Here is a 22,009-nt window from a genome sequence, read left to right as displayed (position 1 = left end):
TTAATTATGCAAATATCATAATTCAAATCAACAAATATTTACCCCCCATTTTAATTCAAGGAAATTGAGTAATTAATTATTTTAATTATTTTTACCCCAAAATTTTAATTCTCTGCATAATCAATTTATTTGGACAATTCTCAAATTAATTATAATTGATTTAGATAAATTAATTATGATTATATTTGTAAATTGCCTATTATGTGTTTAATTACGGCTACAATTGAAATAATCAATTAGTTAGCCAAATGGGGCCACAATTGAAAATAGCAAATTCATGCTTTAATTCAATTAAGGCCATCCCTGTAAATTTAATATTTTTGTGAAAATCAGTCTTGTTTTTAAATTAATTGGTTGTTTAGTTTAGATTTAATAGCAAATCAATCTCTTAAGTTTTTTTTATGTACCCATTAATTCTTTCTTTTTTGTTTTGTTGTGTTAGTGTATATATATATATATATATATATATAGGATATATACATATGTATGTATATGTATATAGTAATTTGGGCTGCCCATTTTCAAAGGGACCGAGTCCTATATATATATATATATATATATATATATATATATATATAGGATATATACATATGTATGTATATGTATATAGTAATTTGGGCTGCCCATTTTCAAAGGGACCGAGTCCTGCCCAACAAGGGCCAGACCCGGCCTAATTCGTGAAATAAGGAAAGGGGCCAACTCCCCATTTGCCATTTTCAGTCAACTAAACGCAGCCTCCCCTTCCCTTTTCCCCCTTTTCTCTCCAAAAACCCTAGCCGTCTCCAAGCGATCTTCTCTCTCCTCGTTACCATGGTTGTTTATGGTAAAATGGCAGGAAAAGGAAGACTTGCCCAGGTCTGGCATGGCCAACACGAGCAAAACATTATATGCTCTCACTCGTTTTCACCTAAAGCAGCCCAAACACGTCATTATTTCTTTATTTTTACATATTCATCGGTAAGAACTCTAAAAGCTCTTAATGATTTTGTTTGCATCCCATTTGAACTTTGGTTTTTCATTGGTTCATAACTGGTCACATGGATCGACCTTTTTAAGGTCAGATCCGACCTTCCATTTACATTCTTCGGTGTTCGATTAGCCGTTAGATGGGGTTTGAGAAGAAAATTTTCGAAAATTTTGGAAAGTCCCACATCGGTTGAAATTTGGGTTTTTACATCAATTTGGGGGTTATAAATAGAACTCCTAATTCTCAGAAATAGCAGAGGTTGAACATCTTAACACTGTATGTAGGGTTTCTAGCTTCATTTCTTAAAACCTTTAATTTTCGGTGAAGTTTAAATTTAAAAAAAGAATTTTTTTTTACTTGTTTTCTTGGTGTGGTCGGGTGAGTTTGAGCTTTTGGGGGATCAATTTGAGATTCCAAGTCTAATTCTCGATCTAAGGCTGCACTCTTAGGAGGTAATTTCCCTGTTTTTTCGTTGGTCTTTGCAATTTTTTATATTTTGTAGGTTCAATTAGTTGTGATATAATGTAGTATGTTTGTTTGAATGTGCTTAAGTAGATAGTGTTCTATCTTACTTCATTAAATTGTTTTGAGTTGATCTTATAGTTTGTTTGTTGGCTGCTCATAGAATATAGCTTAATCATTTATGTGCAGTTAGATGGAATTGTTATTCCTGGTCATCTTAGGTGATTAGTGTGTTATGGTTGGATGATTCAAGTCTTGAACACGAAACCTAGTCTATTAGTTAAAGAGGTGTCAATTTAGTTACATAAGTCATTATGTGTGGAATCCAACATGATAATTATTGACCCCTTTTAAGCAGGTTGTTAATGTTCAGTTTGGTTAATCTATACTAGTATAGGCACATTGTTTTGATATTCTTGAATAAGGTACAATCCTACTTGAAGTTGATCTAAAATGGTGTATAGGCTGTATACAACTGCCTTGTCTGTCTATATCCCTAAGTTTGACAAACCTGTAGTGAGTTTATTCTATTTATTTGACCTGTTAGCCTGTTTGAACTTAATGCTAAGTCTAGACAGTTTGCTCTGAGTTCTTGTAATGCTTATAAATTAACTATGTCTATCTGAACATGTAAATGCTTTTAAAGTGACTAATATGATCCTTCACCCTGAGTTAAGTCTATCAAACATGGCTAATAAATCAGTGTGAGCTTAAATGCTGATGGTGTAGCACTAAAAACTATTTTTTGACCTGCTTAAAAATCCAATGAGGTCTTGACAGAAACTAGGTATGTTGGTTGGAGATCAATAGGTGTATGTCATTATATTAACCTGATTTGTGTGCAACATGTCTATTTGTCTCATTCCATGCTCAGTGTTTGAAGGAATCAGGCATACGGTTGGTTTTAATCTTAATCCTACTATTTAATCGAAATCCCTATTATCTAATGCCTTATCTGCTAAAAAAGGAGGGAAGTGATTGTGATACTCTTCTTTGTCCTAACTGGTATATTATGTGATTAATGCTTCACTTAGTGTGTTGAGTGTCATTAGGTGATTTTAATTTGATCCTCCTTGACTAAAAAAGTGATAGCTATAGGAAGTAAATATGTTATATTTTAGCTACTAAATATAATTATTGTAAAGTTTAGTTATGTTCCATAAATAGGTAATAATGTAAGCTATGCCAAGTAAATTTTATATTTCTCAACGTCATTAGCAGATTCATTTTTGAATATGAAGGTTCGTTAAATTAGCACCACAGTTTACTATTCTAAAGCATACTCTATAGCTAGGTTGACAAATACATTTGTTTGCTAGCAATTGTTTAACTGGATGCTTAAGTTCAATGGGATTTAAGGAAGTAAGAAGTCTAATCATTTTTTAATTCTTAATATGGGAAGAGGCTCCAGGTAGAGCCCTATATACCTTAGCTTGTTGATTAATCGATACACCGCTCATCTCATAATTACTAATCCGATAACCGATAAGCCAAACCGTTAAACGTAATTATCGTCCGATCCACCCGATAAGCAACCCGACTTATGCTGCAGACTTTGCCTTAAGGCAAAACTAAAAGTCTGACTTATAAGGCAGCTGTCTCCGACAGACTTTTTGCAAAGGCCGTGATTAGAACCTAGAACCTCGGTGTATTTTAGGCGAAGGATAAAAATTAAAGACCAGCAATTTGAGGAACAAAAATTAAAGACCACCCCAAACGAAGCACAGTCGTGCAAATTGCCCACAAAAAATTGAATTTCGGGCTTGATGTACATATGGGCCACACAGCCCAATCCATAAAGGCCCTATTTGTAATTTTCTCTCTTTTTCATCAAAACCCTAATTTCCCTACATTATATATGGATGAGTTAAACCTTGTAAACCCTGACTTTCTGCTTCTACTTTCTTCCTGACAGGCAGAGTCCATATCTCTGGAAACTTTATGTTACGTGTCTATCTATTTAGTGTTCCAGATTTTAATCTAGTTATCCATTGTTTAGTGATTTCTATTTTATTTTTGGGAAAAAAGTAATGAAAAGAATGGGGGCTTCCTGTGATGGCATGAAATCTTTGAGAACTGAATTATCTATTTTGATGACAATTACAAGCATCTTTTCTGAGGACTCCCCCATTTCCATTTAAAGTTTTATGTGCTTCTTTTTGAAAAAAAAATGATTGATTTACGGTTTCTTTTATTTATATTTCTCCTTCCGTCCAAAAAGATTGTCTCTTTTATCTTGACATAAAGGTTAAGAATTAAAGGAAATTTTTTGAATTGTATGATCTAAAATAAGCCTTAAATATTTGTGTGGCGGTAAATCATTTCATAAAGTTAAATTGTTTTAAAATATAGAAAAGTGACTCTTTTTTAAACAGACTAAAAAAAAAAAGGACAACCTTCTTGGGACAGAGGGGCTAGTTCTTATCGTTTTTTTTTTTTTTTTCTTCTCTTTAAATTAACTCTTTGTATTTTGTTTTAAACTGTTGAGATGATGATCGCACTGGGCTCTGAACAGTTTGACAATAAACTGTATATTTTGATGGACAAATGCAGCCTAGAAAGCTACGTCTGATCACTCTTCCTCTATGCACAACTTTATTTTGACAAACGCTATATTCGTATTGATTATTTTCAGTAATATCTTTTTCTAACATGAAATATTAAATAAATCTTTGGTTCAGATATCCCATAATTAACCGTTACCTCTCCTCAATTGAGGATATTAATATTGCGCTTCTCTTTAATGTAGAGATCGTTTGTTATTTGAAATCTTGAATAGACAGTTTTTAATCCCCTCAGACTTTTTTTTCTGAGGTGATTAAAAACTATCTACTCAAGATTTCAAATAACAAAAGATTAGATTATATGCCAAAAAGTAAATGTTAAATAATCACTTAAAAGAATTGCAAGTTTAGGACTGAAATACAAACCTGAACTTTTCATGGCTCAAATAAACAACTAATGCTATAAACAAATTATAAGATTAGACATTGCTTTCCCAAAAGGAAAATTAAAATGTTAAGTGAATATTTATAGAACCTCTGCTCGCCCATTATTGGCCCTGTATGTTAAGAGCAAAAGCTTTTCTGAACAATAAAATTTGGAGGATAGATTCACGGTAATGTTAACAATTAACACTAACTGTACTGGCAAGTGCTTTATGTGAAATCTAAGACGGATTATTATTTGCATAATTGCTTTTGAAAAGTAAGTACAGAGTAGTTTATAGTTCTATAAATACGACTTGTTGTAAATAATTTTGTTACAAAAACATTAGGCTGATTATACTTTTTAACACTTCTTGATTACTCCTATTGCTGGTAAAATAGCCAGTGCGACGAAAAAATATACATTCGCTTTACGAAAGAAAACCACTTCTTTTCATGTTCTTTTTCCTTCTCTATATTTTGTTACTTTTTTCATTCTTTTCGTATTCCTTGATCTTCCTCTCAATTCTCCATCCATAAATAGGCTCCTACTCTAGGGAATTTGCTATTTTCCTTCTGTGTTTCACTTTCTTTTTTGCTTCTTTGTTCTTACTCTTTTCAACCTTTCGTTTCCTAAAGAAAAAAAAAGGGTACACGACTGACTTTATAAGTTTAGGAAATAATATCGACAATCTTTCATCACGGCTATCGTAAGCGTAAGTTGCCAAAAAAAAAAAAAAATAGAACATGACAAACAATTTTTGAAATGCCAATCATTAATATTTGCTCTTGACTGTAAAATCAGTATCATAATCCACCTATAACTTATCCATGAACCAAGTAACAGCCATATGTACAAATGTGAAAATTTATCAGTATTCAGTGTTTATATCAAGTTAATAGATGCATGATGTATTTGCATATAGAAGTTAACATGATTAATAAAATGCATTCTCAACTCGTTAAATCACCTAACTACAGTAAATTATATGATTTGGTGTAAACACCGAGATATTTAGAGAGTGAAATACCACAATGATTATTGCTTATTCAAAACATTTGAAATATGAGATAGAAACACAATTGGAACGCATGAGTTTGTGAGCTACTGAATTTTAAAAGATACATGTTGATACGATCCTACTTGGCACACCTCATTTCAAGACGTACATTCAAGGCCAAGATATGGAACGTCAAGCTCTACAAGCGGCATGGATGATAATGATGGCATTGAAGGCCTTTGGAGGCCCATACAAGCCCCACAATGAGGCCTATGATGTGTGGGAGGCGGCTTGGGCGAGGCTTGAAGAAGAAGCTACTAAAAAGGGGGCCAAATGTGCAAAGTGGCCAAACGTGCAAATAGGGGCATTTCTGCAAATTGGCTACATGTGCAAACTTGGACAAGGTCGGGAGTTGGCTATTTGTGCAAAGAATTTTATGCTTGCAAGAAGCCATGCATGCAAGGTTGATTAGAGGGTCATCTATGCATGGAGGGACGTGTTTGACCATTGAAGGTCAATTCTTGAATTGAAGACTACACTAAGAAGACTAGCCAAACAAGACTCTTACTTCATTAAGGGTAGCATTGTAATTGCCTATTAGTTTTCTTACTTAGCTTGTATAGATAGCTTGTCTTTCATTTCATTACTTAGATTTTGGATGATGAATTATGATACTCTAAATTGAGTGATAGATTGTTAGGTAGATTCTAGGGCTATTTTAGTCAATATGATGGTGGAATTCATTGTTGGTTTGTGAACCTTTTATGTCCTTGATATTCATGAAGAGATTGCCATTTGTGGATTCAAATTGAATCTCTTGCCTTGAGTGTCAAATAGTAGTGGTTCTTTTAGGATCGGATTCGATTGGAATCGTCTAAGTTTAATATACTTAGGTTTGTTCATAATTCGCCCTAATTGGGTCTTACTTTTATCCTCTTTTCTCATCCCCTTTTCTTCGTGTCCTTTATTTTTCCGCGTTTGAATTGATTTGGCTTCATCTCCAAATCGATTCGTATCACATGTACGACTCTACCCATATCTTGCACCTATAAGAAAGCATAGAATGACTGTTAGTTCAAATGAAACAAATAAAAAGATTTATACTTTATAAGAATTTAGGCTGAAAACAAAAAAGGGATGAAATCCACTTACCCGTATCAAAGCAAACTGAAAGATAAGTTTGTATATATAGCATGTTCAAGATTTAATGCTAGAAAACCCTTTGAAATTCCATGCTTAAGAATGGAGTCTTCCCATTTTCCATACTAATTGAAAGAATGTGTTTGTGTTAATATTTCTGCGTAGGCTTTCCTATTCAAAATCAAACGGTTATGCGAGTAATAACAGCACATTTTTTTGTGCGGATTGCCCTTCAAAGTCACTTGTCTTTAATTTTGTCCTTCACCTAATACTCAAGGTTCTGGGTTCGAATTCTAGCTCAGTAAAAAAAAAAAAAAAATTTTGCAAGACAGAGTTTTGAATGCAAAACTCTACCAACTCTGTCTGAGGTAGAGTTTTGCATTAAAAACTCTGCCTGAGGGCCTAGCTTTGCTACAAAACTCTGCCTTGCAGTTTTTATTTTTATTTTTGACTGAGCTGGGTTCGAACCCCTAACCTCATGGTATTAGAAGAAAAAAAAAAATAAAGACCACCAATTTGAGGGGCAAAAATTAAAGGCCAGTGCCTTTGAAAGTCAATCGTGCAAATGACCCATAAGAGCAAAGGTGAATCTTTATGGGCAAGTAAATACTCAAAAATTAATGGGTAAGTAACTGCACAATATGCCATGTAGTTGTTGCAAAACGTTTCATTCATTTTTGGAAGTAAAAAATTAAGGACATTTACTATAGTAAAGTGTGTTTAATGAGTAATTATTAAGTTTTTTCACATAGCACATAAATGACTAAAAATAGGAAAAAGGCTTAAAAAAAAAGGAGAAAAAAGATAAATATCATTGGTGGTCATAGAGATGTACCACATCACCTTCTCTATGTCTAGCTTTATATTATATACGGAAAAGGCTCCAATATGCCATCAAACTATCGAAAATGACTCATTTATGCCACTCGTCAATAGTTTGACTCATTTATGCCATCGAACTATCGGAAATGACTCATTTATGCCACTTATCAATAGTGTGGCTCATTTATGTCATCGCTTGTTACCGAATGACTCATCCATGTCATTTTTCATTAAACTCTGATTTTACAATACCAGATATGACACGTGGCCTCCAATAAGATTATGATTGTGGGCAGGTAGGGTGTATGGGTCGGATTTTTTATTAATTTGAGATTTAAAATTGGGTTGGTTTAATTAAATGATGTAGACCTCTAATTGGATGCCACGTGTCATAGATGATATTATAAAACCGACGTTAATGAAAAATGGCATGGATGAGTCATTTTGGTAACGGGCGATGGCATAATGAGCCAAATTATTGATGAATGGCATAAATGAGCAATTTTCGATAGTTCGATGGCATAAATAGCCAAACTATTAACGAGTGGCATAAATGAGTCATTTTCGATAGTTCAATGACATATTTGAGCCTTTTCCGTATTATATATAGATATAGATTTAAGAGAAATGAAGTTGTGTCAAACTTATACAGAAAATTAAATACTATACCCTTCTTTTGGAAGGAAAACAATATTTTCCTTTTTTATAATGTTTCAATAGCATACTTTAATACTCTCACGGAGAGTAAACGCAGATAGCAGTATTGCTATGAACTATTAGGGTAGTTTGGTTGATAAACGAGTAATATTATAATTATAATGTCGAAATTATAATATAATTAACAATGATAATTTAGTGAATATTCTTTTATAAGTAGATTTTGATTCATTGAGCTAAAACGAAATATAAAAGTATAACATAATGTGTTTAATTTTACACTAAATAAAGTAGGACAAACTTTAGTTACCAAAAAAAAAGTAGGACATACTTTTATTTCTAATTATAACCTAGCCTTTAAAAAGATTTTGGAAGAATGAGCTTTGGATGCACTTCTGTGATTTTGGTCTTTTCCGGGATTAATATTTCAAGGGTGTTATCCCTCATCGAGTGGTATAAAATAATACCACAATTATAGTATAAATAATCTTAGGATTTGTTAATCTTGGAATCAAATATTTTATCCCACAATTGTTATCCATTGTTTCACAAACCAAACGATCCTATATTGTTAAGAGTGGACCCCTCTAGTTTCAATCGCAGACAACGCAACATGGAATGACAATTCAACTGTAAATACGACTTCACACACAAAAAGTCTTTATCAAATTTCATCTTACTATTTCCTTCAAAATTTATGTGATCTAACAATAGGGATTATTCCTGGAATTAACGTACAGGGGATGAAAAGAAGATTACAACAAAATACACAAAAAATCCGGCTAAAAGAATACCAGCATAAACTAAATTCTGAGAAGATTGCACAGGAAGCTTGTATTCAATACTGCAGCATTTCATTTTCTCCCTCTCAGAAGCCAAAATATGTTCCACATACCTGAAAATTAGATATTGAACAATCAACAACATAAGAAACTAAAACAAAATTCCTAATCAGAAAGGGATAAAAATTTCAGGTGTAACTTACTGCTGAGTGAAAATGGAACTTTGCAAGATATCTGAACTGTTCGAGTGTGCTTCTTGCAAGCGATGATCATATAGCAGGGAAGACAATTCTACGAGTTGTTCCTCGAGGCTCTGTTATTTGATGAAGTCAGGATATGCCATTTACAAAATTCTAGAACTAGATTTACTAAGTAGAGGAAAAGAAATTACTTACATCCAAGTATTTTTCTAGACGATCAACTAACTCATGGGGGAATGGTTCAGGTAAGTTGGTAGTCTTTTTATAGAACTTTTCCAGCCATAATTCAGTGCTTGTTTTGTTCTTTTTACCCTTTACTGGTTCACCAAGAGGAGTTTTAAGATGTTCTGCAGCAAAAGCTTGTACAGCCTGGGAAAAAAGATGGACGGATAAATACAGGTTGGAACAAAAAAGTTAGTGAATGACAACTAAAAGTACCTCTGATGTCTCCCTGATCCGGTGAAGGGCTGAATCAACACGTGCATATATGGTGTTCCTCTGCAGGTGATGGTAATGATGAAAGTTTAGTTCATACGAGTTACAATCAAATCTACATCGTGTAGAAATTGTAAAGCAAATAGCGAAGAGCATGACATACTAGGGCGACATCCTTGAGCAATTGACTGACTTGTGAAGTGTTAGAGAATGGTCCAAATGGGTGGCAACCTGTTGCCCAGAGCCAATTTACAACAGGCCTTTCATGCACATGAGAAGCCTTTTCATATGGAGCACTCAACCCACCCACAACAGAAGCCAGCCCTGCCAATATATGTTGTTGCGCTAGCATTGGAATAGCATACCTTCTCTCTATTTCTGAAACATAGCTGTCAAATACCAACAGGGAGAAAGTAAAGATCCCCGAACCAGATGCATGCAAGGAGAATAAACATCAGATAACATTTAACGGAAGGTTTGTAAGTTCACCTAATGAAATAATTTGAGAGATCGTCTTCTTTTACCACACTTTGTGTTTCTCATAGATGTAATAGACTTAAAACACTAATCATAAGAATGCCTCTGATGAACAGACAAATAGTCAAGAGAAAATGCATGCAAAATCTTTTAGATGCCTAAAGGCCGAATACAGGAGAACATGATCAATGACATTTCCTCTATACTCGCTTTCTGTATTCAATCCAATTAGCAGAAATGTCAGGCTATTCAATCCAATTAGCATAAATGTCAGGCTGGTTGGAGATCAAAAGTCATCGATCTCCTGTTAAATAGAAGAAGGTTGAGTAAATTTGTTATCAGGGTCTTTCAGCTTCTATTGGGATACTCTAATAAGAATGGTCGCAACATCAATTGCAAATACTAAACTTAGTTTACTAGATTCTAATTTATTTAAGGCCAGGAAGAAAGAACCAAGGAACTACTGCTACCTCCATAGGAAGAGGCTGCTGCAGCTAAAGTCTATGTTGCTCGGACTCTCCAAAAATGCACTACTTTTGAAGGATCCGACACGCACCCGGTGGGAATTGAAGAGTCCGACAAAGGAAACTGATAGCAATCTCCTTCCCCAGATAGATTAAAAGTTCCATGATTGTAGTATAAAGTAGAAAGTCATACTGAAGGACATGATAACAAACAAGATAAATAAGGCAATGAAAACTGAGTAAAAACTTTACTTACCTCAAAGGTATCTTATCATTCTGATGTTGGAGTACGATAACTACATCTTTACTTGTCCAAACAAGACTTTCATCTTCCAACATCAGATGTTCATCCACATCAGCTAAAGATAGAACAAACCTGTGAACAAGGAGGAGAGTGTTAGAGCATCAAAATAATGGTCTTTTATTGCACAAAGTATTTTTAGAAGAGTGAGAGCTAGATTGGAAATTGGATGTCTTCCAACTCCTAAAAAGGCACTCTTGTTCAAAATGGCAGTAATAGGAGATAAAATCTGCTGGAATTTGCACTTGGATCTCTGATATTTATAAATTCATTGCAAAACTTGGAGTCCTTTTTCATCTTGTTGGGGGATTTATATGTCAGTGGAAAATGTAGAGAACTTCTAGGGTAGACAACCTGATTTATTGAATATTGAATGAAGATAAGTCTAGATGGAGCGGAAGGGGTGGTGAGGATTCATATAGCCGAGCCCAACTAGCTTGGGATTAAGGCTTAGTTGTTTTTGTATCCATTCATTGTCAAACAAACAGAAGAAAAAGATCAAACTTCAAAAGAAATAATCAGATCAGTGAAATAGAAGAGAGTCAGTCAGACAGATGTATCAAAGACAATGCTTTGTTGGCATTTCTGAAATATATCATCCAATAATTCAGCAATCCAATTGCTATAAGTCAACTATGTAAAAATGGAACAGCATGCAGTACAAGTTTGTTTTCATTCATCAATCTTAATACTGCAGGCATAACAATATACTATTATTGCTATCGATGAAGTCCAATATCACAGACCAATTCAATTTAATGCAAAAGCATCTGATGAGCGTATCTAAACATTGAGTGCGAAAGGTAAAAAGATTCATTCCATAAACTACACGAGCTCCTGAAGATCTAAGACAAGTCTTTTAGCAGAACTAGTCATTGGTCACTGAACAAAGAAAGCTGCTAATCAGCACTATCAATTTAGCTCCCAAGGCTATGATCAAGAGCGCAGTGGTTAGGTGCATGTCACGGGTTTGAACCCTCAAACAGACAAAAAACTTGGTATTTAAGTGGAGAAGGGTAGAGGAGCGGCCCCATTATTCACCGAGTATCTATCCTTGCGCCACTGGTCCTTGGCAATTTCTCGGTTATAAAAAAATAGCACTACTGATTTCTATAGGGTTATTTCTGATGTGCTTATTCAGTATCAGAAGGCAATGTCAAACATCAGAGAGGGGGGGGAAGAGGAAGGGGGAATCAATACAGCAGTTTTAAGCAATCCACTACAGGCATGAGATAAAAGGTTGTTGCACTCACACTGGAATGACTCTGGTACCATATGTGCGGTGCAGACCTCCTTGTTTCTTCTTTTCTACTGTTCTTTTCTTCTCCTTTTTTCGGTTCTGGTTATAAGTAGCCCAGATAGGTTTATGTTTTAGTACAGAATCAGCTGTACCATCACTCTCATCCATCCAGTGCTAGAAAGAAGAAAACAGATCTAGAACAATCAGGCATAGGGATAAAAGGTATATGTATGAGCAACGGATAAATATTGATACAAGCCACATAGGTGTAAAAAAGGGCAGCCCGGTGCACTAAGCTCTCGCTATGCGCGGGGTAAGGGAAGGGCCGGACTACAAGGGTCTATTGTACGCAGCCTTACCTTGCATTTCTGCAAGAGGCTGTTTCCACGGCTCGAACCCGTGACCTCCTGGTCACATGGTAGCAACTTTACCAGTTACGCCAAGGCTCCCCTTCACAAGCCACATAGGTGTATTTTGCAGAATATTTGTGACGCAAGGAAATGGAGAAACCAACCTGGCGGAGGAAAAATTTACTTGAGAGTGAAGAGTCAGACATCTCAAGTAAACCGGCAGCAAGCACATCAGCAGATCGTTCCATCTCCTGCATTTGTCAATTGCATAGAGAATTATGTTATAATAAACTCCAAATGACCAATCTGACAGAAACATCGGAAGACCAGAACAAACAAGTAAATGAACAAAAAAAAAAAATAGGGACATCAGATAACCAACACAAACTAACAACCCCTGCAGATGTGGGGAAAAGGAGATGTCAGTAACAGACTGATTATAAAAGAGATGTCAGTAACAGATACACCATTTGCCTACTGAAACAATCTGAAGACCCTTTTCTCACATATACTCCTAATGCATTTCACATCCAATTGCATTTATTATCTCAAATGGCAAGCAACATAGAAAAAGAGAAATGGAAAATCAGGAACCACCTCTCTAAGGATCGCACCATCAAGATACGTCTTTGTATGTACATGGAAACGTCCATCCTTCTTTGTTTCTTGAAGGGAATGACCACGCATGGCTTTTGAAACTGCTATAGCCAATTTCTCATGGCGATGCAAAGCATGTGAACCTCCAATCATCACTACTTCCTGTTCTTTGTGAAGCATTTTCTTCACCTGAAGGTCAAAAACTAAAAGTTCATAATTCATGTCCAGCCCTGGTTCCATCTAAATTTAAGATTTTGTTCTGTTGGGTGCCATCTAAATCTAATGAAAAAGTATCAGAAACCTTTTATACTTCTTGTCAAAAAAAAAAAAAAAAAAAAAAACAAACAAACAAACAAAATCACTTAATTTAATCATTAAGAACGGGATTAATACCTCAAGAACAAAGTACCAGGTTTTTTCCTCTCCCCCCCACCCCACCCCACCCTCTTTTGATAAGTAACGAAGTAGCAGTCTTTAAAATGACATATGCTACCAGTAAGTAGTGATGCCAAGTATATTAAGAAAGTAAGTATCCACTTCATCAAAATCTGAAAGCTTTACAAGTAGTTTACAGAAGAAACAGAATTTGAAGCCTCCTCAACATTTAGTGCAAAAGCAACAATATTTCAGCTCAGCAAACGAAACAAAAGACATATCAACCACCCAAGTCACAGGGTACACAGAAAAGCATCACAAGATACTAGGATAACGTGGTAAGAATTTTACCTCCGCTTCTATTGCTCCAACATCAAGACTATAGTTATTGCCCCTTGCCATGATATTGAAGCGATTATGATTTTGAAGGACAATGATAGGGATAAGCAACCTTGTTGTCATATCGACAGTTTCAAACCTGATAAATACATGATAAAAACACTAAGATTGTATTCAAAGAAAGAACAAAGTTCATCTATAACTGCTACAAATATAAGCGCAGAGGAAGCAGGGGACAGGAACATTCTCCATAATTATCCCATATCACAAAAATAAACAGATCTAATCCTCACGATGGTATCTTCAAAAGTATGCAAAACAACAAGTAGATCTGCAATTGCCAACTATGAGACATAAACTACTCGGGATAAGAGTTCAAGAATCAAATACATGCTTAAACACTTATCAAGTATCATCAAAAGTAAGCAAAATAGTTTTACCTTATGTGAGGAAAGAAAAGACTTTACCTAACATCCGGAGCTATTACGTGTTCAATGGTGGTTGCAACTAGAGAGGCAAGCTGACCAACAAAAATATCATGAGCAGCATGCTCAGTTACTACACCCGATCCTTTGTGAAACACAACATTTCGCAAACGAGGCAATGATCTGGAACTAATGCTTCCTTCTTCAGTTTCAATCTTTCCATAAGTGCAAGGACCTGCTGAGAGGTCAACCACAACAAACCTGAAATGATAATGCCAGGAATCTCAAACTTCTGTACGACATGTTTTTTGATTAATCGGTGTGATATTTAAGAAGGGGAGCCTTGGCGTAACTGGTAAAGTTGTTGCCATGTGACCAAGGTCACGGGTTCGAGCCGTGGAAACAGCCTCTTGCAGAAATGCAAGGTAAGGCTGCGTACAATAGACCCTTGTGGTCCGGCCCTTCCCCGGACCCCGCACATAGCGGGAGCTTAGTGCACCGGGCTGCCCTTTGGTGTGATATTTAAAAATATTACTCAACCACATAAACTATATGGCATTTGAACAACATAAGAGATCTAAAAACAAATTAAGGAAAACCAAAAAGGAACTCAAATTTTCCAGACCACTAGACAGTCATACGAAGAAAGTGAGATCGGCTACGACTTTTCGCAGAGTTATTTTAAACATTTAACTAAGTTACAGAAAACCCATCACCTTTTAGCTCCGCTACTTGGAAGGACTGACGGTACAGAGGTACATTAAGACAAAGAAAGAAATTAATCATCAGCTTTGTATGCCACATAATCAACCCACAGCAGAGGTATTAAAAGTTAAAACTGTAGAAGTCTATGCAATTCACAAATAACATGTAAAAGACAATAGGATGCTAGGGTAAAAGATAAACATTTGATTCCACTATAGCGTCAATCTTGGGTCAGAAATCAATTAGCAGTCAATCTTGGGTCAGAAATCAATTAGCATATGAAGGCAGACCAAAGGTGCTATACTATTATCCAACTAGAGGACGCTCTGTAATTATCTCATGTAAAGGGCACAGTTTGTTATCCGCTCTCAGTAGAAACTAAAATAACTATTTCTGTATCTATGTAACACAGGAGATAAAACCAACAATACCTGCCGGAGCCAAGCCAGACTTGAGAAGCACCCCCTCCATTATAACGATATCGATATATGTAATCTCCTTCTTGTTTTTTCATCTCTTCCTCATTAAGTTGTGTAATTCTGCCATACATTAAACTGTCCAGGTCAATGTCCTTGTTCCTCGGATCCAATCTTACCTGCAGTGAAGTTTCCATGATAACAACAATCAGTTAATCAATGTCCCTATTCAACACTCAGAAAAAGAAAACTGAGTGAATAAGGTTTGAAGTCAGATGTAATGGATTAGTGTGCAACAACTGACTTCTCGATGAGGATGAACAGCAATCAAAGTTAATAACAAATAGAAAACTGAATTTCTTTTTAACAAATATTATGACACAAAGTAAACCTGAACACTTAGTATCCTACAGTAATAAAATCAAACAATTCAGAGAAATAAGAATTTGATGGTAAAGTTTGCTACACAGACCTTATCAAAGTTAACAATAAAGATTACAGTAGGCCAAGGTCTATCCATCTCTTCAGCTGACTGTCCCCAACTCTCAAGATCAAACAGGTAAGAGTAAAGCTTCTGAAATTCTGGTTCCACAGCAGTTGCCTCAACTTCAAAAAGGGGAACTTCCCTTCCAAAATCAGTCTACAAATCACAAACAGGGTTGAAATTTGATTTTCATTTCATGAACTAGAAGCTTAAAGTAGGAGAATCTAAGACAAATTCAGAGTTGAGATTATCTGGTACAGTCACCTCTCTTGCATTTCCAGCAGGCACCATTGCTGCCTTAAGTGCTTTCTCCAAGGCTATTAGTTCTGGCTGCCCAGCCTGCAGCAACAAGTGACACGAGAATCACAACAGTAACCAAAAAGTATTAGCAACAACCATTCCATTTTCATCTTCTAAACATCTTTCAGAGTACTCCAAACATCTCTTTTTTTTGGCTCAATAATTACTCCAAACATCTAATTCTTTGTTGATTATATTTTTTAGCTAAGGGACACCAAACATATAATTAATAGCAAGGACTACATACATTTCCAGTTGAGGACTCCTTCTCCATTTGTCTGATGAAGGACAACTTTTCTCTCATCGGAATCCCCATCTAGTGAACTACTACTATGTTGCAACCCCAAACTACCACAAATCACTATTGGAATACGAAAAAGAAATTAGAGTTTTCACCTTATTGCAAGGACTAGGCCATAAACCCAGTTCAAAAACCTCACCAAATTATGCCCATCTGAATTCTATCTAGTGGTGAAATTTCAAATTTATCTTTCACACAAGACTCCTCAATATCCTTGGTATTAGAATCTTGTTCCCTAAGACACGGAATCCAAGCCGCTATTGTCTAATTAATCATTTTGCGGCATAAGATTAGTGAAGGAACAACAGAAATATTGCTACCATTTCTTCAAAAGAATCATAGGTAAGTAACCAACAGTGAGAAAACAGTAATCATGACCATAGTGTAGCTCTATGCAGAATTAGAAGAGATCTCCAACCATAACAAGTAAACAACCACGATTCTAAAAGCACCATGGCAATATGGTACAAGTATATATCAGAGAAGGAAGGAAGCTCACCGGGAATGTATTATATACAATGTGATGCTCTATATCAAGTGGCTGGCCCGTCTCCAAACACGAGGGCCTATGAGTTGGGAAGCTGACTTTCAGAAACTCCTCCAACTTCGGAGAATCTAATGTGTACCTATAGCCTCCATCGCCACTAAAACCAACAAGAACTATGTTGACTTCAAGAGGGACTTGAAATGGAACCTGTACAATACTAACACGATTAGGCATCTGAACAGAGCTTTTATATGAAGAGAATTTGAAAAAGTAAATAGCCTGCATTAGGACCTCAAGTTTTCAATTTTCTGGCCTTGAGGTTCGCCAATAGCCTATTACTCCCTCCGTCCCAAAATATATGTCGTTTTAGCAAAAAACAAATTGTCCCAAAATAACAGTCGATTTAGGAATTCAAGACAAAGATTAGTATATTTTACCTACTATAACCTTATATTGAAGAACTACTTCTTCTTAATAGTGCTCAATTCTCAAGAAACATATAATAAATAGGGGTAACTTAGTAAACCATACCTTGTATTTATTGTTTTTCTTAATGGGCGTGAAAACTGAAAAGAGCTAAAACGACACTTATTTTAGGACGGAGGGAGTATCTATTTCTCTCGTCAATGAACAGATAGATCAATTTACGGGCCAAGTCACAGTGCTAGTAGCTACATCACATTAGTAAAAAATTTAAAATCTGAATATATTGGACTTTTGAGTTGACTGATTGACCAAATAGAACAAAAGCAATTACAGTCATTATTAACGTGGATTTACAAGATTCAAAACACATAAAAAAAATAAGATAAGTATTGGGAGGATTCCAGTCAAATTTAATACGAACTTGGAACTAATTTGACCAAATTACCAATCTAGTTTAAGCAGTGAGACAGCAAGCTGATAAAAATCACAACTTTTTCATGAAATTTGCAATAAAAATGATGATATAGTCGAAAATAAATACACCCTCCGTCCCAAGTCTGAGATTCTGAGATTCGAACAAGTATTTCTTTGACTGTAATTTTTTCATTTATCTGGTAAATATTTTGAATTATGTAGTTTCCAAATATGTAAAATTTTATTTTGAAAAACTTAAAAAGATTCCATAGCCGAATTCACGGTCAAAATTAAAGTGTTTGACCCTCGAAATTCAAAATGCGCCATATAAATTGGGAGAGAAGGAGTATGTAATTAAAATTGAATTGAGGAATGTTAAGATGTACCTCGGCACGAGAATGAAGCATTTGACGAACTTCGGATCGAACGTTGTCTTTAACGTCTTGAAAAGCTCCATGACGCCACTGTTGATGACCTGGATCTCTCCGATACGCTCCTTGTGGTGCTGATTCGGACAGCAGACTCAGTAGTGCAACTAGTATTGCTATGCACAAACAGCAGCTTGTTATTCGAATCATCTCTATTTTATATTTCTGTCAAAGGTGTAGCATTTGAAAGCACAGAGTTGTGTTCTCCGGCCGGAAATGTTTGACCTTTTCAGTGAGGTTAATCAAATTTCACAAGTCTATTTCTTTACTGTTGTGTGAATCTATACGGGCCAGACGGGTCTCCTCAAGCACTCAAGCCTGTCGCCCGATATGGTTTCTTTTTTTTTTTTTGCGCGGATTGCCCTTCATTTGGGTGGTCTTTAATTTTTGCCCCTCAAACTGGTGGTCTTTAAGTATTGCCCTACGTCTAACACCCTGAGGTTATAGGTTCGAACCCAGCTCAATTTAAAAAAAAAATTACGAGCAAAATTTTTTGCCTGTGCCCATGCAAATTCTGCCTGAAAGGCAAATTTTATAGACCACCATTTTGAGGGGTAAAAATTAAAGACCACCTCCAGTGAAGGGCAATCTTGAAAATTGCGATTTTGAGCAAGGCCCAATCATGGTATTTGCATTTTTGTGCAGATTGTCCCTCAAAGGCACTGATCTTTAATTTTTGTTCCTCAAATTCCTTGTTTTTTAAATTTTTATCCTTCTCCTAATACCATGAGGTTGAGATTCGAATCTCAGCTCGATAAAAAAAAAATCGCAAGGCAGAGTTTCGTAGCGAAATTGGGCCTTAAGGCAAAGTTTTGCAAAATTCTAACTGAGTAAACAAAAAAAAATTACCTTAATGCAAACTTCTACCTTAAGGTAGAGCTTTACCTTATGCCTAAAGACAAAACTCTGCCTTATGCCTGAAGGCAAAACTCTGCCTTAAATTTACCTTATGCCTGAAGGCAAAACTCTGTCTTAAGTAGAGTTTGCAGTCAAATTCTACCTTATCAAGGAGAGTTTCACTGAAAACTCTACTTAAGGCAGAATTTGAAACTCTGTCTGAAGGTACCAAAATTCTGTCTTGCGAAACCAAACTCTACCTTGCGAATCTTTTTTAAATTTTTGACTGAATGGGGGTTCGAACTTGGAACTAAGGGGTTTTTAGCGAAGGGTAAGAATTAAAGACCATCAATTTGAGGGGCAAAAATTAAAGACCACCCCCGAATAAGGACAATCGAGCAAATTGCCCTTGTAAAAATAGCACGGGTTGGCCACTTTTTGGGTTTATAATTGAAAATTACTTAGCGTTTATCAAGGTAAAATTTTGGGGAAATAACTCATATATACAGCTCAAGCATCTAGTTTGCAACCGACGTAACCCACTGTATCATCAATGTACAGATAATGTATCTGTTCTGTATAGCTATATATAAGTTGCTCAACTTCTTTTGTAACTTTGCATATACATTCTTATACACTATATATAATGTATAAATGATGTATATGTTTTGTATAATAATGTAATTATTGTATTACTATGTATTAAGAATGTATTCCCTTGGGGCTCAAAAATTCCTCTCAACTACCACCATATCCCCTTCCACTCCCTTCTTGCTTAACTCTCAAAGCTGAAGCTTATCATCTCAAATACCGAAGAGCTTCACGCTTTCATAATCAAGACTCATCTCTCACGCGGTCCATTTTACACTACAAGAATTCTAAGGTTCTATGCTCTAAACGACGACATCATCTCTACTCACAACTTGTTTGATAAAACTCCCCACCGAAGGATTTACCTCTGGAACTCCTTAATTCGAGCCTATGCTAGAGTCCACAAATTTGTAGATGCATTTTCGTTGTTAAGGACATGCTTAATTTTTAAATAAAAAGCCTGCTAACTTCACTTTTGCATGCTTTCTTCAAGCCAGCTCTGAGAATTTTGATGTGCACATCTTGCGAGTTTTACATGGAGCGGTTGTTCTCTCTGAGTTGCAGTGAGCCAGTTGAGTCTCCATCTCTGAAATTGCAATTTAGATTGCCGAAAGGCACATCTTTGGTAAGAAGTGGGTAGTTGGGATAAAAATGGGAAACTAGACGCCCCAATGGACACCCAGCTTAATTTTCACAGGGCGCCCTATTTTTGTCGCCCCCTTTAAATAGTACTCACCTGAGTTTTTTTTTCCCCACAAATACCCACTTATTAGATAATTTTCAAACATTAGTGACTGCTGCTTCTCGCTTCTTCTTGTTTAGGCGCACATGTATGAAATTTTAGTCCATTTTTAGATGTTGTTCAGTCATGTATGCATTACTGAAATGCGACATACTTGAAAAAACTAAAAGGGTTAAACGAGTTTGTTAGATTTGATGTGTTTTCACAAGTTGATAGTTGCGGTTTGTTCTTTATGATATATGAAACTTATGTTTCAAATTTGAGCTTATTTAGAATAGATTTGGGTGTTGAATTGTGCGTTAGATTGTTGAAATTCGAAGAACAAATTATCATTTCTTGTTCACACTCACATGTCTAAAATTTCAGGTCGTTTTTACATATACGACTGAGGTGCATTGTTGGCATCAACTAGACTAATGCATCTATGAGTTTTGATAATTGACAAACGGGCAAATAATGATTGACAAAAGATCACATTGATTGATACCATGAAGAAGACAAACCAGGTCTAGAAACATATCAAAATGCACATGAATGATTAAACAGAGCTAGATATCTGGATGAAGGAAGCAAAAGTTCCAAACACAAGTGTAATGTCTGAATAAACAAAGAAAGGATGCAACACACATTAAACAAGTCCAACAACCTGATCTATCGCAAAAGAAGAGTTGCAAACGACGCATATGAATTAGGTTCACAAACATGTTCTATCAGATACAGACAAGCAGACAAGCACAGAAGAAGAAGTGACTACAAAGATGTTCAGTGTACAGTATGAATGATCTATGAATAGAGCAACTGAACAAGGCGACAAAAGGGAGAGATGATGAATATTAGATGACTCAGTCTCAGAGCAGTTAAAAGAGAAAAATAGAACAAGTGTGCAAACATGTTCTATACTAAGAAGGCATCAGTTTAGGTGATTAGAGGAACAGAGATAATAAAGATGAAGTGAAGAGGTGAAGTGACTCAGACAATAGAAAAAGGATGATCACAGGTCATCAGGTGCAATGGATGAATGACCTAGCAGTGATCAGTGGTGAAGGAGGTGAGTTGACCAGTTGCAGACACAGAGCTTATAGTTATATGAAACAGGTTTGTCAACATGTTCCAGCTAAGATCTCAGAAGCAGTTCAACGACAGATGAAGAATGAAAGAGATTAGTGGAACAGGTACATGAACATGTTCTATCTCAGACAATGTAGAGATTCAGAGGCAAACGAACCAGGTGGATGAAACAGTTTCATGAACATGTTCCAGGGCAAGTCCTATAGCAACTAGGATTTGCAGAATTATGGAAAGAACTTGGCGGTCAAGTATGAAAGATTCCTTGCCATATTTATAGGATTAGTAAGTCTTCTACATATATTAGAAGCAGACTCAACAAGACAAGAATCCAAATACTACACAAACCCTATTACATGTCATTGACTGACTAGGATAGGGTTTTGTATTCACCGACCTGCGGAGCATCTAGGGCTATATATATCCAAGTCTTTCTAAGAAGAAGTTTGCACACTCATAAAGAGAGAATTCAGAATATTGAGTGAAGAATTTATATCTAAGAATCCGGGGTTGCGTCCCTAGTGCAAGAAAAATGATTGAAGGAACTGTTTTACTGTATAATGTTCTCCAATTCACAATTCCAGATATCTTGTATTAGGTTTGTGTCACGACCCGACTAGGGCCATGACGGGTACCCGGGGCTAACCACCGAGCACCACTCATTCTATTACTTATCATCCTCACTAAGCGTACATTCATTAATATAATACTCAAATCATAGGAAAACCATTTTTCATTTGGAAACATAATTACTTTAATATACATAAGCCCTTCGGCTATCAAAAATATATACATACGAGGAGAAACCCGTGAGACCATACTACCCACACATACGTATCTACGAGCCTCTAC

At 35.8% G+C, this 22,009-nt stretch overlaps 2 protein-coding genes and 2 non-coding genes across 9 annotated transcripts; 3 read left to right on the top strand and 1 right to left on the bottom strand.

Moving 5' to 3' along the window:
* Nucleotides 1-638: 638 nt before the first annotated feature.
* LOC132626725 (uncharacterized) lies at nucleotides 639-6,115 on the top strand. 4 transcript variants are annotated; one of them, XR_009577592.1, is made up of 2 exons: nucleotides 639-957; nucleotides 5,432-6,115. XR_009577592.1 is itself a non-coding variant. In XM_060341697.1 (2 exons), exons 1-2 carry the CDS (start codon nucleotides 811-813, stop codon nucleotides 5,827-5,829), a joined length of 456 nt encoding a protein of 151 aa, XP_060197680.1. In that variant the 5' UTR covers nucleotides 669-810; the 3' UTR covers nucleotides 5,830-6,115. The 4 variants fall into 4 exon arrangements, 1 of the variants encoding a protein (XP_060197680.1); XR_009577590.1 differs by having other exon boundaries at nucleotides 3,345-6,115; XR_009577591.1 differs by having other exon boundaries at nucleotides 639-1,419; nucleotides 5,521-6,115.
* Nucleotides 3,478-3,552, top strand: LOC132629637 (small nucleolar RNA R66). Its single transcript, XR_009578398.1, has one exon. It is a non-coding gene; the product is annotated as a small nucleolar RNA R66 (small nucleolar RNA).
* Nucleotides 3,914-4,004, top strand: LOC132629671 (small nucleolar RNA snoR118). The gene has a single exon (XR_009578430.1). It is a non-coding gene; the product is annotated as a small nucleolar RNA snoR118 (small nucleolar RNA).
* Nucleotides 6,116-8,636: 2,521 nt separating the features above from the next.
* LOC132626724 (uncharacterized) lies at nucleotides 8,637-18,254 on the bottom strand. 3 transcript variants are annotated; one of them, XM_060341693.1, is made up of 17 exons: nucleotides 17,881-18,253; nucleotides 16,667-16,861; nucleotides 15,831-15,905; nucleotides 15,555-15,722; nucleotides 15,098-15,261; nucleotides 14,004-14,222; nucleotides 13,549-13,675; nucleotides 12,823-13,011; nucleotides 12,390-12,476; nucleotides 11,889-12,049; nucleotides 10,591-10,710; nucleotides 10,341-10,469; nucleotides 9,557-9,782; nucleotides 9,397-9,456; nucleotides 9,154-9,327; nucleotides 8,962-9,071; nucleotides 8,637-8,871 (listed from the first exon to the last, which is right to left on the bottom strand). In XM_060341693.1, exons 1-17 carry the CDS (start codon nucleotides 18,070-18,072, stop codon nucleotides 8,706-8,708), a joined length of 2,562 nt encoding a protein of 853 aa, XP_060197676.1. In that variant the 5' UTR covers nucleotides 18,073-18,253; the 3' UTR covers nucleotides 8,637-8,705. The 3 variants fall into 3 exon arrangements, with proteins under 3 accessions (XP_060197676.1, XP_060197678.1, XP_060197677.1); XM_060341695.1 differs by lacking the exon at nucleotides 12,823-13,011 and having other exon boundaries at nucleotides 17,881-18,254; XM_060341694.1 differs by lacking the exon at nucleotides 10,341-10,469 and having other exon boundaries at nucleotides 17,881-18,251.
* Nucleotides 18,255-22,009: the final 3,755 nt, after the last annotated feature.

This window comes from Lycium barbarum, chromosome 2 (genome assembly GCF_019175385.1).
Source record: "Lycium barbarum isolate Lr01 chromosome 2, ASM1917538v2, whole genome shotgun sequence".
Taxonomy (NCBI): Eukaryota; Viridiplantae; Streptophyta; class Magnoliopsida; order Solanales; family Solanaceae; genus Lycium; species Lycium barbarum.
Note: the sequence above shows the minus strand (reverse complement) of the source record. Positions and strands in the feature narration are given on the sequence as shown.

Excerpts from the sequence above, each read along its gene's own strand:
- LOC132626725 (XM_060341697.1), top strand. The coding sequence starts at position 811 with ATGGTTGTTTATGGTAAAATGGCAGGAAAAGGAAGACTTGCCCAGGTC. Across the intron at positions 958-5,520 it reads TTATTTTTACATATTCATCG|ACGTACATTCAAGGCCAAGA; the intron begins GTAAGAACTCTA and ends CCTCATTTCAAG.
- LOC132626724 (XM_060341693.1), bottom strand. The coding sequence starts at position 18,072 with ATGATTCGAATAACAAGCTGCTGTTTGTGCATAGCAATACTAGTTGCA. Across the intron at positions 10,711-11,888 it reads GGTACCAGAGTCATTCCAGT|GTTTGTTCTATCTTTAGCTG; the intron begins GTGAGTGCAACA and ends CCTTGTTCACAG. Across the intron at positions 8,872-8,961 it reads AGTTCCATTTTCACTCAGCA|GTATGTGGAACATATTTTGG; the intron begins GTAAGTTACACC and ends TCTAATTTTCAG.